This window comes from Talpa occidentalis, unplaced genomic scaffold (assembly GCF_014898055.3).
Source record: "Talpa occidentalis isolate TD23 unplaced genomic scaffold, MPIMG_talOcc4v2.1 talOcc4.15, whole genome shotgun sequence".
In the NCBI taxonomy this organism is placed as follows: domain Eukaryota; kingdom Metazoa; phylum Chordata; class Mammalia; order Eulipotyphla; family Talpidae; genus Talpa; species Talpa occidentalis.
The window spans coordinates 69,660,786-69,677,195 of NW_023601543.1; the positions used below are offsets into that span (position 1 = coordinate 69,660,786).

Genomic DNA, 16,410 nt, shown 5'->3' on the forward strand with positions numbered 1-16,410 from the left:
ACAAAGTATAATAATCACATGGATTTCAAGTGGCTGATTTCATTGTGCCAATAGCAATGCCAAAATAATTGGGTTGAGTAGTTATGGTTATTTGGATTATAAAATTGGTCATTATTTAATTTCATTAATATGTGTTCTAAGTCCAATATTATAACTGATAAACACTTTTCTGTACAATAAACAGTTACTGATATTACACAGAGTTGTGTAAGGTACATTCCCAAATTCAAGGATTAAAATCTTGGTGATGAAAAGCATACAACCTTGAAAAGCAAGTAATATAATATCCAAATAGGTAAGAGAAAATACAATACAACCTAGAATTGCACAAAAATGAGAACTAGAAATTGCTAATATAACACATTGAACACATCCCCATACATTTTTATATCTCCAGACAGCTTCCTGAAAATCCCCCTCAAAAATGTATCAATTCAAGTGAATGAGATGGATACTAAAAAAATATATCTAAATCCACTATAATTGGCTAAATAAAATATCAACAGTTTGACTGTTAGTAAGACATATTTCAAACTGATAATGAGCTATTAGTTCTCTTCAATGTCATGGTTGTAACAGTTACCATTGATTGGGTACTGTCAGATATGTTAGCCACAAACCGCAAATGGCTATTAAACATTTGAAATGTGGCTATTCCAAATTAAGATGTGCTGAAAGTATAAAATATATGGTGTGGTTTGAAGTTTTAATATATGAAAATGTTGTAAAATAATTATTAATCATTTAATACTTACAGTTTTATATGATAATATACTTAAATATATTATCATAAATATATTGGTGAAATAGTTAAATAAAACATTATTAGTTCCATTTTTTTAACTTTTTAATGACAAATAGACCATTTTAAAGTATAAATATGACTGGCATTACATTTATGTTTAGCTGCCGTGCTATAGATAGACAATACCCTTTGAATTTAGAGTAGAGTTCATTGTGTGTTGTTAAATTTTAGTGAAGTATCCATGTGAAAAATGTCTTATTTTAAAAATATACCCAAATATTATAATCAACTAGTATCTGCTTGCTGTTTTAGCTATGAGAACCTCACTACTGTAATATCAGTGCTTTCAAAAGAAAAAAAAAAGAATTGTAACACTAATCAGTTGTTCCTTTATTAAACTAAAATTCAGCCTCCAAGTAATATTTTCCCATTGAATCTATTTATTTACTTTGGAACCACTCAGAATAATTTAAATTCCCAAACTGCATAATGACTTGGTAACTAATGCAGAGTGGTCTTTGATCAGGGAGTCTGGACCCTACACATACTACTAATGAAAACTAAGTTTGCATTATCTTGCTTGAATAATTATGTGACCATTTCATAATAGTGTTTCCTAGAATCTGTTTGAATCTGCTGTATTATTTATTATACCGGGAGGGATTGTGCTGTTACTATCATTGGCCAGCCGTCTGTGTATATCAACACATGAAATGCTGACCATTCAGGTCTCTTCACTTTTATACGATAGAATTTGTGTATTGAAAATCCCAGATATTTAAAATTCAAGAGTTCCTTGAAATTCAAAAGCTCATGATTAGTCATCATTCGCTTAGTCAGGAAATCCTGTAAGTTGGACATGGCAGACGAATTCTCATCTTTATGGGGGTGTTCATAGAACTCATCCCACTCACTGTGTGTTTCTTGCATGCTTTTTGTGTCTGCAAATAGTGTGTGATGAAAATATTGCACAGGGAACAGCAAGTGCAATACCTTTTGGAGTGCTGTCAGTCCACCCCCTCCACTGATGTAGATTAACTCTGAAGCAAGTTTCATTGTTAAGAACAATATAGTTTTACCGAACTGGAATCTCAGTTACTCCATGTTCACCATTAGAATTTCATAATTTTGACAAATGCCTTGGTAAAATAAAAATGCCTTATCAACAGCATTTATCTTATTCTTTTAGACCATATGTTTTCAAAAGAGAAAGGTCTTGAGCTAAGCCAATGGGTGGGTACAGTTTTAAAGAGAAACAATAAAAACTAATATTTAGTGAACATTTTTCATACATCAGATAGATGAGTAAGTTATTGAGGGAAAATAATAACCAGTATTCACTGAGCATTTATGATATATCACACACCATTATAATATATTCAATCCTCATAACAACCCTGTGAGATTGTTTTCCTATTCTCATTTTACAAATTAATTTGAGGGTCAAGGAGGACAAAACACTTGTGAGATCCTTCAGCTACTAAATGATTGCACCAGATTCAGCCTTGACATCCTCATTCACAAGCTTAAGTTCCTCACCAAAAGACTGAAAGCATTCAGAAGGACTTGAGGGGACAATTACAGGAGCTCATCATTAGACTTGAAAGAGAAATTGATATTAGGGGTATCAAATTAAGTCTAGAAAGGTCTTTGGGGCAAGATTAGAGAAAGCCTTGACCATCATGCTAGAGTTTGGACTTTAGTCTACTTATACTTTTTAAACAGAGAAATGTCATAATGAAAGCAATGTGTGGGGGACATATTGACATCATCCTAGTGCACAGATGGAACCAGTGAGGTGGGAAGGAGGTTATAGCCTGTGAGGAGGTTATTGCCTTAGGTTCTTTGTGAGGACTAGGAGAGATGGTATCTCTGGAAATAGAAATCAAGTGGATCAAAAAATGTAATGAAATTCTCTCAGTATTTTTTTTTTGTTTTGGAAAATATTTATTTTTCATAAGATACTATTTATGCCAAAAAATAAAGTGGTTACAGTAAATGAATTGAAAATCACTTAATACTTATTAGACATAGAATGAAGTGTTAAAAAATAATGTGAGTCATTTTTAAGCCTGGATGACTGAGAAAAATAGCCTTCTATTAATAGGTTTAAGGAAGTTGGTGTTGTAAGCAGTTTGGAGGAAAGATAATGAGCTCATTTCTAGGATTGTTAAACTTCAAATAAGAAATTGGTTAGCCATAGAACATCTAGGTCAAAATTCAAGTGAGGTCACAGCTAGAGATGACTATTTTGGAGATATTATGAAAGTCAGTTAAATTTCAGAAGAGTGTCATTTATGTGAAGAGTGTCAATAAAGAGGTAAGGAGGTCCAAGTCTGAACCTTTAAAGTGACTATCTTTGAGTATGTTGAGAGTGGATGAGCCAGAGAGGAAGCAAGTGTAGCAGTAAAACTGATAAATCTGTCTACAAATGCATACATGCTATTTTTGACATCCAATTACTCAAAAGTCATTTTAACTATTTTTATTACATATTCACAAAGTAGTGTAGAATGGTACAGTTGGTCATATTAACTATTAGTAAGAATTATATAAAATAAAATATTAAAAAATATTAGCAAATATGCATAGCTATTCAGTAATATAAAATATCATCAAATGTATAGTGTAGTTACAATTATAAAGATTAATTTTTAAAATAAATCTTAAAAAAGCTTATTTTTTACTTTCATAATGCTTTAATAATAGGCAATTTGCAAGTATAGAAGTATGTTGATAATACAGAGGTTGAAACATTAAGTGTATTTACAATATGACTATTCTGTATTTGTTGAAGATATTTCAAATTAAAAATGATGATTCAGATTTAAAAACTACCAATGGAAATAAGCCACTATTAAAAACAAGTCAGAAATCCCTTCTGATATGTGCAGAAGTATCTAGAAGTAAAGTTTTTATTCATTTTGCATGTGGACTCATTTTATGAATATTTTATGAATAGCAGTTGGCTATTCACTGCTTCATGAGTGACTTAAATGCCTTTAGATATTGCTTTTTCCCTGAACATTTGAGCCTTACTGTTTTCTAGGAGATGCCTTCTAATAAAAATAAAGGAGTTACTCTATGACTGGGAATATGATGGGAAAGAGAATGTGGGGTGAAACTTGGTGAATGCAGTCATCCTGGCATAAGACACTGGGTATTGTTACTAAGTTGGTTTTTCAACTGGAAAAGGTTTAGTTCTATAGGAAAATATGATTTCTATATGCCACTAAGAGTTTTCAGAAGCTATCATGTATGAAATATTATTTTTAGTTTTTTAAAACAAAGAAGTTGAATAAGTAGTAAAGATCAACAGAAAAAATTAACTGAGCTTTAATTATTTAATCTTGCCTACTCGTTTGAGTATATATTTTAGTTTTATTGTGTTTTCATTTCTCACTCCTCTGCAAGTGGTTTCTTCAGAAAACCAAGAAAGGAATTTTACTTTTATGAGATTTTATCCATTATGAATTTCAAATTTAAACTATGATGTCTTGCAAGGTTGGAAAACATATTCACATTTCTTTGCTATGAAATATTCTGGGTTCCTTCATTTGAATTGCTTTTGTGCTACTAAAGAAAGCTTTCCTAAAGTAAGCTAATGGCATTGTTTGTCTTATGAGAGCATGCCTGTCAGTTTTTCCATGCTAAAATTGTCATTTAAAATATCTGAGCAGATTGCCATGTTGTTTTTCTGAGACTAAGTAGACAGTTCTGCATTTCCACCTGAGGTTAGTGTTATTTGATGAATGAGACAATTTCTGATAAGACATATTTACTCAAATGGTGTTTATATCAGGGTATTTAAAACGGGGTCAAATTCAACTTTAGAATGTTAACAATTAGCCTAGTGAAATATATGGAAATTGACTTTTGTTGAAAAAACAGAATGATGCACTGCACTATCTTGTCTGTGTGTTCAGCTCTGGTGATGTTAAATGTTTGTCTTTATTTGCATCCTTAGGTACTTTCCCAGTTGTATTTCAAAACTTTCATAAAATATAATATGGAAACATAATGCATGTCATTATTTTAGCAATAGGAGGTTGAACAAATGTATTTTTTTTGGTTTATGTTTCTAATAAAAAGTAATTTTGATTTAAATTAGCACTATCTTTTTTTTTAGGCCTCCATTCCTTTGAAGGAATTGGAGCAGTTTAACTCAGATATACAAAAATTGCTTGAACCACTGGAGGCTGAAATTCAGAAGGGGGTGAATCTGAAAGAGGAAGACTTCAATAAAGATATGGTAAATTGGTTGTGATAACAGTGTGAATGAACTAGGATTGAAAATGAATAAATTTTCTGAAAGAAATTAGATAACTCAAGTCTCCAACTAAACTCTCAGTCTACCTTGCACATTTAGTGATTCTAATGATTCATTAAATATTCAAAATACTGTTGTTGAACTTTTGTTATGAATGCCAAATTGCTATAATATGGTCATGTTGGAGCACTTATAGATTCTGATAAATAGCTTAGTGATTTTGCTTTCACCTGTGTTATATTCAAACTCAGGACGAAACATAATAGGAGGAAAATTCAAATCAGAAAATAAAGTAGAAATTTAACAAGAATGTCAACTATCACAGATGGCTGATGTTTGGTGTCGCACATATTTGGGATAATCTTTATTTCAGACAGGAAACACTTACCCACACTATAAACATTGTTTGTTAAAATTGACCACAAATTTATTTTTACCAAAATGTTGACACTATGGTGGAGTATATGTTTAAAATATGTATAAATCCATGCTGCTTATTTCATGGGAGTAAAGAAATATAACCATGTGGACTTTTCCCACACTCATAACATTCTCTTTCAACCCTGATTAATTTCAAAATGTCTTTTACGTTTTTCACTGGCTTGATTATTTCTGCTTCACATCTCTTGTCACTGACTTTTTTATTCTCTCTCCACCTCCTTTTCACAATTTATTTTCCCCTCTTCCTCAGCCACCACCTATATGACATTCCTAGCTATCACATATATCATGCTAGAGAAACGTAACAGTGCTACAGACTTCTTAGACAATGCTTGAAAATGACATCAAAAGGCAATGTATAAGTATCAGATAATAGGCATGGGTAGCAATGACAGAACTATTTCCACCAATCTCAGTTCTCACTGTCATCAGTTCTGACTTCCTGGAGCTGACTGAATCAGTAATTCCCCAGGTATAGGGTTTGGTGGCCTTGCCAACTCAGCTCATGGAAAGAAAGACAAGAAGAGGCTTTCCAAGGTGCTGAGTTACAACTACCTCTACTTCATGTCAAAGAAGAAACCAGAGGGCACCGAGGTGAAAAGTGCTTCCTACCCCTTGGGCTCATCACTGACTCTGCCCTATAGGCCTCACCTGATGTGGGGAAAAAGTAAAGTGGGTTTTTTGTTTTGTTTTGTTTTGTTTTGCTTGTTTATTTATTTATTTATTTATTGGTCACCAGGACATGGTATAGGCTTTTAAAAGACAGTAAAATAAGACTGTTAAAAGAACTTAAAAATATATTTGTTACATTATACTATATATATTTCATTAGCTTAGTAACTAACGCATCTCAGATAAAAATCTCATTCGGTCTAAAATGTTGAGTGTTTGCTCTGTTGGATGTTGAAGTTTAAAAAGCAATATGGATTTAAATATGTAACATCTAATACCATACAGATATATATCACTCAAAAAAAAGTGTCTAATATTTGTTTTTCTTAGCTCATCAGAATACCTGGGCTACCACTGCATAGTGAACCACAGGTAGAAAGTTTTCTTACACTTAACTGAAAGCAAGATAGGAAACTAGATGTGAAAAATAACATGGTCACACGTGGTACTTTTAGACCAGCACTTAATGAGATAATTCTTTTTTTTTTTTAGAGATAATTTTTTTAAAGATTTAATTTTTATTTATACAATAGCTGGGGTACAGGCCAGAGTGTGGGAGGGTGAGAGGATTCATCCCAGACAGAGTGGGGAGCAGAACAACAGACAGACCAAAAGCACTGCTGAGGGGAGCAGCGGGTGTGACAGGAGAGGTCTGACACGCCATGAGGGAATCTCCCTGGCCAGCCAGGAATCGAACCCATGCTGCAGAGTCTGCGGACAGCTTCACAGTGCTGTGCTCAGCCTGCTGCACCACCGGGGAGGCCCCAGACAATTCTTTTTTCAAAGGATAAAATAAAAATACTTCATTGGAGTCTAAAAGAACAAAATGCTCATTGAAAAATCTTAAAGGCATTTTCCTTATCCACATTTTCAATATGTACTTAATTATATTTATACAGAAACAACACACATACCTACTATTTTTAGAAAATAATATGTAATATTTGACAACTTAGCACATCAGTTTTTACTAAAACCCTAGTTAATATCTGTTCTGAACTTGGGAATTAAGCCTTCAAATATAAATTAAAAATGATTAGATAGAAATTAGTATACATTCAAAATCAAATATTTTCTCCTAGATATGTGTTAAAATTTTAATATTTTTTCCCGTTTCACACTACACATCCATATTTCTATGTGGATTAGTTAACATTATAAATGGCAAGGTTAATTTACTTCCCCAAGGTTTTTAATTTCTGGAAATGTACTAAAAAACAAAGGCAAAAGAATGATTTCACAGTATTAACGTCTAGTCTAAAAAGATAGATTCCCTCATTCCCTCTTCTTCCTACATAGGTCCTAATCAAAATCAGTTGTGTCCTTTTGAATTAGATGAAAGAGATCTTAATTCTTTTTATGAACTGAAGGCAACATATAAAAGAAAGACCATGAGCATAGCATCTTATAATAACATTCCCTGAAAGTTTTAAATTGGATTTTTTTGTGTGTGTTTAAATAACATGTTTTGTTATCTTTGTTAACGATGTACAGCTTTTTAAAAAAACAAATGAAGACTCAACTTGTTGTTTTTAATCAGAGTGAAGACAATGAGGGTACTGTAAAAGAATTGTTGCAAAGAGGAGACAACTTACAACAAAGAATAACAGATGAGAGAAAGCGAGAGGAAATAAAGATAAAACAGCAGCTGTTACAGACAAAACATAATGCTCTCAAGGTATTAGAGCTAAAATTATAATATACCTTGCCTGTGGTTTTTTCATATGTAGGGGAGAATATATTGTGCATAAATAAAATCTGCTTAAGAATCTTAGTCACCAGAAATACATATTTTTTCCATTTAATGTGTGTGATTTACTTAACATGAGTGGTGGTTTTGATTTTGAAAGATGGGTTAAGAATTACGGGGGGTTTTGGCTTAATTTTTTTTTTTGCACAATAGTCAAAAGACATTACAATGCGTCATTCATAGTGTTCATGAGTTTAATTTTCTGATCTAGTCCATTCTTATAAGATATATTACATAATTTGAAAAACCTGTTTAACTGCCAGATTAACCAACCTATAGCTTTTAGACTTTCTGTTTGCTAGAGTTTATTGATTTTATTTAGAGAAGGATTAATTGTTTTCTAACCTAATATTTGCTTAGTAAAGCCTGGAACCATACTTAATTTTTTCCAATCAATTTAAATTTGACTTTAAGAGTCACTCTTTGCAACTAACTAAACATCCACCTGAATCTAATTTCGTTTATATAGGATTCCTCAAAAATATTAATGCCCTTTAAAGATAACCGGTATTCTCATTTCAACCAGTGTTAGTGTACAGCTTCAAGTACTCTTGTGACTCATTTGTATATGGGTAGGGAGGGCAGACTAGAATATCAATTTTCTGTAATATCTAACATGTTTTTGAGATGAGACTGGACGTGTGAAGAGTTTTATGAAATGACTTTTTTTGTATGTGCTTTGCAGTATTCACTATTTGCATGCATGGCTAATAATCCAGTACTGTTAATTGCCGAGCTTTTTTTTTTTTTTTTTTTATTGTAAATCACTCTTTTAGGCTATATAGCTTTGTAGGTGAATCCATCTAGTAGGTGGATGGAGTCTGCTTTCTATATGCAAATAAGAGTGTAAAACCTTTTCCTATATTGTCAGACAACCAAATAAACACTGCTGAGAATGCAATTACACAATATTGTGCCTGCAAGGAATCCACAAGGAAAATCTAATTGGCCAGCAGGTGTTCTGAAGGTAACTGCTGATAAATATAGTAAATGGAAACGACCTCTTCCTTGAGGGAGTGCAAGAGCAAGCCATAATGTGCTCAGAAAATCAGAAAGCTGTGTAATTCACACGCTTCCAACTGTGACCAAACTTTCAGAAGCATCTACACTGGTCATATGATGATATGTGTCTACTGAACAACAGTGTTTAATGGTTATCTGACATATCTGTGAAGAAATCTATATGATGTCTCTGAAAATCTTTACACATTTTGCATCACCTTGTGCTTAGGAAATGAAACAAGTTACAGATTTTGTGACCACAAAATCTCTTGGCAGAGGTATGAGTTGTGTCGTGAACAAGGCATGACTCAACTCTCATTGATGTGGCTGTATCTGGGTACCTTTGAGAAAAGCAGCATTCCATCTGATTCATCCCAGGCATTTATTACCTCCACAGGAGGTTTAGAAATTCAACTAAAAACATAAACTACAGTAATTTTTATACCCCTAAGTTTGGACAAAATGGGGGAAAAATCTAGATAATTCTGGCAAATGTATTAAAAGCAACCAATGAAAATATAGCCCACTTGTTAAACTATGTTAACTTGCCAAGTGGCTCTAATTCTAGTCCTTATAAAATATGTCAAAGGAGGCTAGAACTTTCCAATGCAGTGAATATATCAGCAGTTGCTTGAGATTCATTATTTTCTTTTGCTTCAGTTAAAGCTGTACATGAAATCCTAATTGCTACGCTTGGAAGAAACAAAAGCTGTAGTCTGAGCTAGTGAGCTCCCTAGTGTTGTCATAATATGGCATTTCATCAAATTCTATTGATCAGGGAAGACATTGGGTGTGCTTGTAAGGAGCAAGATGATTTATTTCCCCCCTTTGTTGATTTATTAAATAAGTCACCCTGTTTATCTCATCAGTTTGACTGAAAACCATGCTCTTTTCCTTTTCATTTTTAAATAATTCATCATTTTGCATTTGAAACAAGATTTGGTGTAATAAGAAAAAGTTGATCATGCAAGCCTTGGAAGAAAAAAACCATTTTTATAACATGAATTGTGATTTTCATGTGCACTCACAGATAAACAATTTTCTTACTTCTATATATATATATAGCTTGAAAAAATTATATGCTAAATATAATGGATTAATATTTTAATCATAAAACGGAAGTGGTCTATGAAACTCTTTGCAGGGATTTCAAAAATTCTTAAATGTTGTTTCTTAGCTATAAAACTTAAAAATTTTGTTGATGTGCACAGAGCTGCTGATACAAATTTTACAATTTTTTCCTGTTTTAAAAGCCAACTGTAAATTTGTTACATTTGTGCAAGTATCTTGTTAATTCAATTGTATTCATATATCAAATTACTGCACATAGACTACATGATCAGTTAGTCAACTAATTCTTTACAAGTCAGTTAAAGATGACAAGATGTCTAAACAAGTTTTAACATGCCAAGAGAAAATACTTAAATTGAGTTCAAATTTCTGAGCTTCTGTACATGGACCCGGCCACATGGAGACATAATTTAATCCTCTCTTTGTATGTTTGGCATTTAAATGTGAATTTAACCAAAATTGTACAAGAATATAAGGGTCTCAAATTATTTTTAAATAAATGCAGCACATAGTGTGCTATACATACATATTGATATTTTAATAATATCTGCACCATGAACAGGATTTGAGGTCTCAAAGAAGAAAAAAGGCTCTAGAAATTTCTCATCAGTGGTATCAGTACAAGAGGCAGGCTGATGATCTCCTGAAATGCTTGGATGACATTGAAAAAAAATTAGCCAGCCTACCCGAACCCAGAGATGAAAGGAAAATAAAGGTAATGTTGTTTCAGAATGTCAATACTAGATTTTATTTTTGTAGCTTAATTGGTTTAACTTAACCTGTGTGGATCATACTTAAAATGTTGATGTTGTTTCCTTTATTAGCATTTTCTCTGATTTGATGCATTGCCTTTTATTGTGTTTTGTTTTAGCAAATGTATTGTATTAAGTGTTTTTCAATTTACATAATGTTGATGAATAAAACGTTTTATTTTTAGACAATGTAAAATAAGTTACGAAATGTCACGTGTTTTTTTGGTAAAATTGTAATTGACTTTGTGTATCTTTGTTCCAGATGAACAAATGACTTATCGGTATATGGAAGACTTCTTTCTCATGTTAGCACATTCATTTCATCAGAGCATCTTCACACATCTGTGTCAAATTGCTATTGATTTATTTGCATATTGTCTGAAGATGTTTTTTTCTGTTATTTTACACTTTTTGTTTTGCTTCATTCTCTGTTGAGTTCCTCAAAACTTTAAAAAGGAAATAAATAACCTGCCCTCTAAATAATATTCTATACTGATGGTCCCCTAGTCAATGAGTAATCACTCCAATTTGGGTCAGCTCCCCAACCACCAGAGGAATGGAGAAGAAAATACTAGATCAATTTAAATATTTTCTCAATTAGAATATCTAAAGCTGAGCCTTCAAGGGATAATTGAAATAATATTTGGATTCTTGGGTGAAGTTGACAGTGAAGGCTTCAATATTGGTAAATTATTTTAAAAATGACAATAAAGTGACAAAAGCCTATGACATTTCTGAGAGAAGTATGTACTGCTTGTAGGTTGGTTGATGTGGTTAGCTAACTGCCCTGGACCCTGTATTGGTTTTGCTCAATAGGAAATTGATCGTGAATTGCAGAAGAAGAAAGAGGAGCTGAATGCAGTGCATAGGCAAGCTGAGGGCTTGTCTAAGGATGGGGCGGCAATGGCAGTGGAGCCAACTCAGATCCAGCTCAGCAAGCGCTGGCGGGAAATTGAGAGCAAATTTGCTCAGTTTCGAAGACTCAACTTTGCACAAATTGTGAGTTGTTACTGGCAAACCCACATGGGTGTTTGCAACTACTACTCTGATAACAGAGGCCTACTAACAAAAACAAAGAAAAATCTGGGTGCAATTTCAAGCTTTTAAATATATGTTTGAAAATGAGTAATTTTCCCTCACTTTGGGCTTCCCTAACACTAGTGGTTAATTTCTCATATTAAAAACATAAGTTAACAGCCTATAGGAAGTAGCTCCCCTTCTCAAAAATGAAAGATGCATCTTAATTTGTTTTGCCACATCATTTTTTCCATAACATTGGCAATGTGAATTTGTCAATTTATCATACATTTCCTTTTTTTCAGTGTCTAATGCAGAAATACGTATTGCTTTCCTGAGATCATCCCATGCTAATTTTACTTTCTTAATGTATACAGGGTTAATAATAAATCTTTGTGAAACTTCTTAAATGAACTTGCATCAGGTGATTTTTAAAGAATAATAGCTTAGTCTTAATACCTGGCATAGCTACTTAATGGATTAAAACCTTATTAGATCTGGATGCCTAGTAAGATGGGTAGTAATTGACAGCAAATTGAACACAAAACTAAAATAATACGACTGCTGAAATATTATGAGCAAAAAGGAAGAGGAACGACTACTCTTCTTTCAAACAGCTGGATGGAAATTTTGTGACTTTCTCTTTAAAAAGGCAACTCATAATCATAAGCTTTGTTTTCCTAGCTCTTTATATTGTAGGGTATAAAGAAGAAGGATTTTCTAACAGGTACATTGTTTTGTTCTCATTCTGAGGTATTATAAAGTGAAGAAGAATGATTCTCTCTCTATAATTAGGCAAAGATAGTGACCTTCACAAAACCAGGATGTCAAAGTCTAGAAAAATAGGCTTTATAACTGTTTAGGTCGAATCAAGTGAAAGCAACAGATATTCAACTTTTGACCTATGTGAATGACTTTCATTTGCTTCAACCCACACGATATATTCTTGGGGATTGTTTATGTGATATTATTGATTCCAGTTAATACTGGGTATATTTTTAAATAAGACAATTAATATGATTTCATTTTCTAAGCATATAATTTCATTAATTCTGCTTATTAACCAAGGGAAAATACAGTGCATGTTATTATGATTTCTTTTTATGCATTGGAAAAATCCTCAAATCCACTGTTTGCCTGAAATTCTGTACCCTAGAATCCTAGGGTATAGCAGTTGAATATCCTGGGAAGTTGGGAGAAGTAATATAAAGTATTTATTGAAACTATATTTCAGTTGAGGTCAAATTCTAGTTGATTGCATGTATTAGACTATTGTCCTTCATATTAGATGTTATGAACATATGTCATAAGTAACTCAAGCTCACACTGATAAAAACCTATAGCTATAGATGCAAAATGTAAGAGTAAGGCAACCATAAAGAAAGTTCAAGGAAAGTATTTTGGCCTTGATTTAATAGATCATCAGGGTAAAATCATATGCGTTGAATTATCTGACCACTTACTAATTTCTTCATTCCAATTCCCCTATAATTTGACACACCCTTTATGCAGAATTAAAATATTTGCAACCTAATTATTAATACCTTACAGTTAAATAGACACAGGATCAAAAATCTCCATAGAACATCCTCTAAAAATTCTACTATGCCCTTACACATAATAGATCCCTAACAAATATGTGAATTATTGATGAAATAAAGTGAGGATATGTGAAATTTAAAAAGTTTCATATTAATCCAATTAAACTTTCTAGTGTAAATCTAAAAATTAAATTACAGAAAAATTCTAAAATACATCTTCCTTATAAACATAACGTCTTGATTTTATATCAGAAAGATCCAAAATTCAGGAGATTTTTGGAGTGGGGAAAGCATTTTTACATTAACACTTGATTTTCTATGATAGTAGAAGCAATACAGATATGTATGAAGTATGATAAACTTAGTTATATTTGACTTTGGATTCTAATTAGCTCTGAAAGGTGAGAATTGATAGAAAACATCCAAGATGTATTTTTATACTATATATATTTTAAAACTGATATCATATGTCTACTGGTTAGAATCAGCTTTCCCAATTATTCTACAATGAGACAATTTGAGATAGACACTATGGAACAATTTTACCAACAGTTATATTTGGATTCAACCCACAGTGGTCCTGATGAAGCACAGGTAGTCATAGCTTCAGAATTCCTTACCTCCCTGTGGAGTCCTTTCTCTGATCTTCCTTTTCTCAAATTCCCTTTCTATTCTCTCTGGATACAAACTCTAGATTTCATTTATTTTCAATTAGTCTTTCATATTTTGGCAGTAGCAATTCAAAATTGTAGGCAGTACTGTAAAGTGTTTAACATTTGAAAGATGAGTCTAAAATGAGGAATTAATTTTATTTCAGTGATAGAGGCTCAGAACTGGATTAAACCAGGTGGAATTAGTACACTACAGACTCTGACCATGCCATAGCTATATGAAGCAATAGCATAGCTCAGAAAAGGCCTGGGACTTTGTCTGAGGGAGCCAAGAGGCAGCCCTGGGCCAGACAGGAGAGTAAACCAAAGCAGAGGAGAGTGTTTGTAAATGATGTTCCCCAGAATAAACCGGGAAGGGAAAAGACTGGGAGAAAACAGGTAAAATGTTATCTAGGTAGTCAACATGTTGAGCCCCTGCCCTGGTTAGGAATGTAAGATACTTTTAATGTGCTGATAGTTCCTGCTGGCTAAGAGACTTAGCTGCTCAGTCAAGACCCAGCAATGGCTATAAACACATCATAAAGAATTTTTCTACAGAACTTTTATAACAGCAGCATGGTCTAATAAAAAGACCACTCCATGGGATAAATAGTCTCTAATATGAATTCCACTGACTAGGTAAATCTCTCTGCTTGATTTCCCTCATATGTACAATGGTGATAAGGACATTTGTGATGGTGAAATACTGTAATATTTGCAAAGTGCTTGCTGCATTATGGGGACTCAATCATTTTTTTTTAATTGCTCTATGCAAACACTGGAAAAAAAGACATTTTAAAAAATTATTATATCGTTAAGCCATTAACAGAATTAGGTCCCGTATTTACCATAAGTTTAAATGTTATTAACCACGGTCAGATATATTTTGTTAAATGCAAATTTCAAATTAGAGTCCTCAACCCATGGTACCATTGTCTAAAGTCACAAAATATTTGCAGGAAATTTCGTGCCACACTGGTAATCCTACTGGTGAAGGTATAATTCTCTATAAATTTGTGACTGAAAGAGCTAAGGAAAAAATGGCCTTGCAAATTCCTTAATAGGAATTTTCCTTAATAATAATTTTTATTGAGCTTAATTATAGCATTTGAAAGTTAACCTTAAAAAGCTTAACAAAAGGCAACCACAAAATTTTACAGTGAGGGTGCCACACATACCAGGAGACATGTGGAACACCTGAACAGAAGAAGCTTACAGATTAAAATTATATTAGATATGAAAAATTATTTGTTTGAGTAGTGTTAAAAGACAGCAATTTTTAAAACATATACCTGGGGAAATAGAGATAAGAGGACAATCAGAAAAATATATTAAGTCCATTTTAATATTAAAATATTATTAAAGGATGGAATGGGATTATTACAGTAAGAAAAGAGTATTCTGAATAGTGAACAGGAAGATTTGAAAAAAAATAGTCAAGAAATTAAAATTTTATTGAATTACTCACTTTTAAAAAAATATTGGGTTCATTACTCATTATAGAATAAAGACAATACATTAATTGAAAGAGATACTGTTGAAAATTTTTGTTTGCTGAAAATATTAGAGGACATAGAAAATAGAATAAAAAGTTCAACATATTTCAGAATAGCATTCCAGACTGAGAAAGTGGAGCTCCTGAGGAAGAGACATTGTTTTATATAACTGACCAAAATTCAGCAAAATTTAATATGCTCAATCTACATGAGTCCTCAAATTGAATAAAGTTCCACCAATCTGTAATAAAACCCAGAATATTCATGATGAGGAACATATCGTAAAAACTACTGGAGAGGAAAGACAGAATGCCTAGGGGAGGGCGAAATTAACAGTAGACCTCATCAGTGATCGATGTTAGAAAACAATGGAATAATACCTTAAATGTGCTAGGCAAATTTTCAAATGTCTTATAAACTGTGATTCAAGAATGAAGAAACGATATTTTCAGACACAGAAATATTTTGTGATAAACCAAAACTAAGGATTTATTATCTAGAAATTTAGTTACTAAGCAGTGTATTAGTGTAAGAAGGACAATATAACAGGGACATTTAAAAATATGTCTTGTAATTAGCTACTAAAATTGTGCCAGGTGGGGCCTCCCCGGTGGCGCAGCGGTTGAGCGCTGGGTTGCGAAGCTGCCCGCGGCCTCTGCGGCGCCGGTTCGATCCTCGGCTGCTCCCCGGCCACCAGAGGAGGGTCCCACATGGCGTGCAGACCTCTCCTGCCGCCCGCTGCTCCCCTCAGCAGTGTACTTCGGTCCTTCTGCCTGCTCTGCTCCCGCTCTGGCTCTGGTGAATTCTCTCACCCTCCCGCGCTTCTGACTGTACCCAGTGCATGTATAAACAAAACAAACAAACAAACCAGCAAAACAAATAAATAAAGCATGCCTCTATAAAAAAAAAAAAAAAAAAAAAAAAAAAAAAATTGTGCCAGGTGCTTCAAAGGAAAACACCTAATGCTATGAGTATATAGAAGAGGTTTGTCTGGCCCCACATA

General features: G+C 33.0%; 1 protein-coding gene across 1 annotated transcript in view; it reads left to right on the forward strand.

The window, feature by feature from the left end:
• DMD (dystrophin) overlaps nucleotides 1-16,410 on the forward strand; it is a 1,988,221-nt gene that overhangs the window by 857,342 nt on the left and 1,114,469 nt on the right. The window contains 4 exon segments of the mRNA XM_054695791.1: nucleotides 4,875-4,997; nucleotides 7,669-7,806; nucleotides 10,514-10,666; nucleotides 11,520-11,702. Coding sequence (XP_054551766.1) covers nucleotides 4,875-4,997; nucleotides 7,669-7,806; nucleotides 10,514-10,666; nucleotides 11,520-11,702 — 597 coding nt within the window.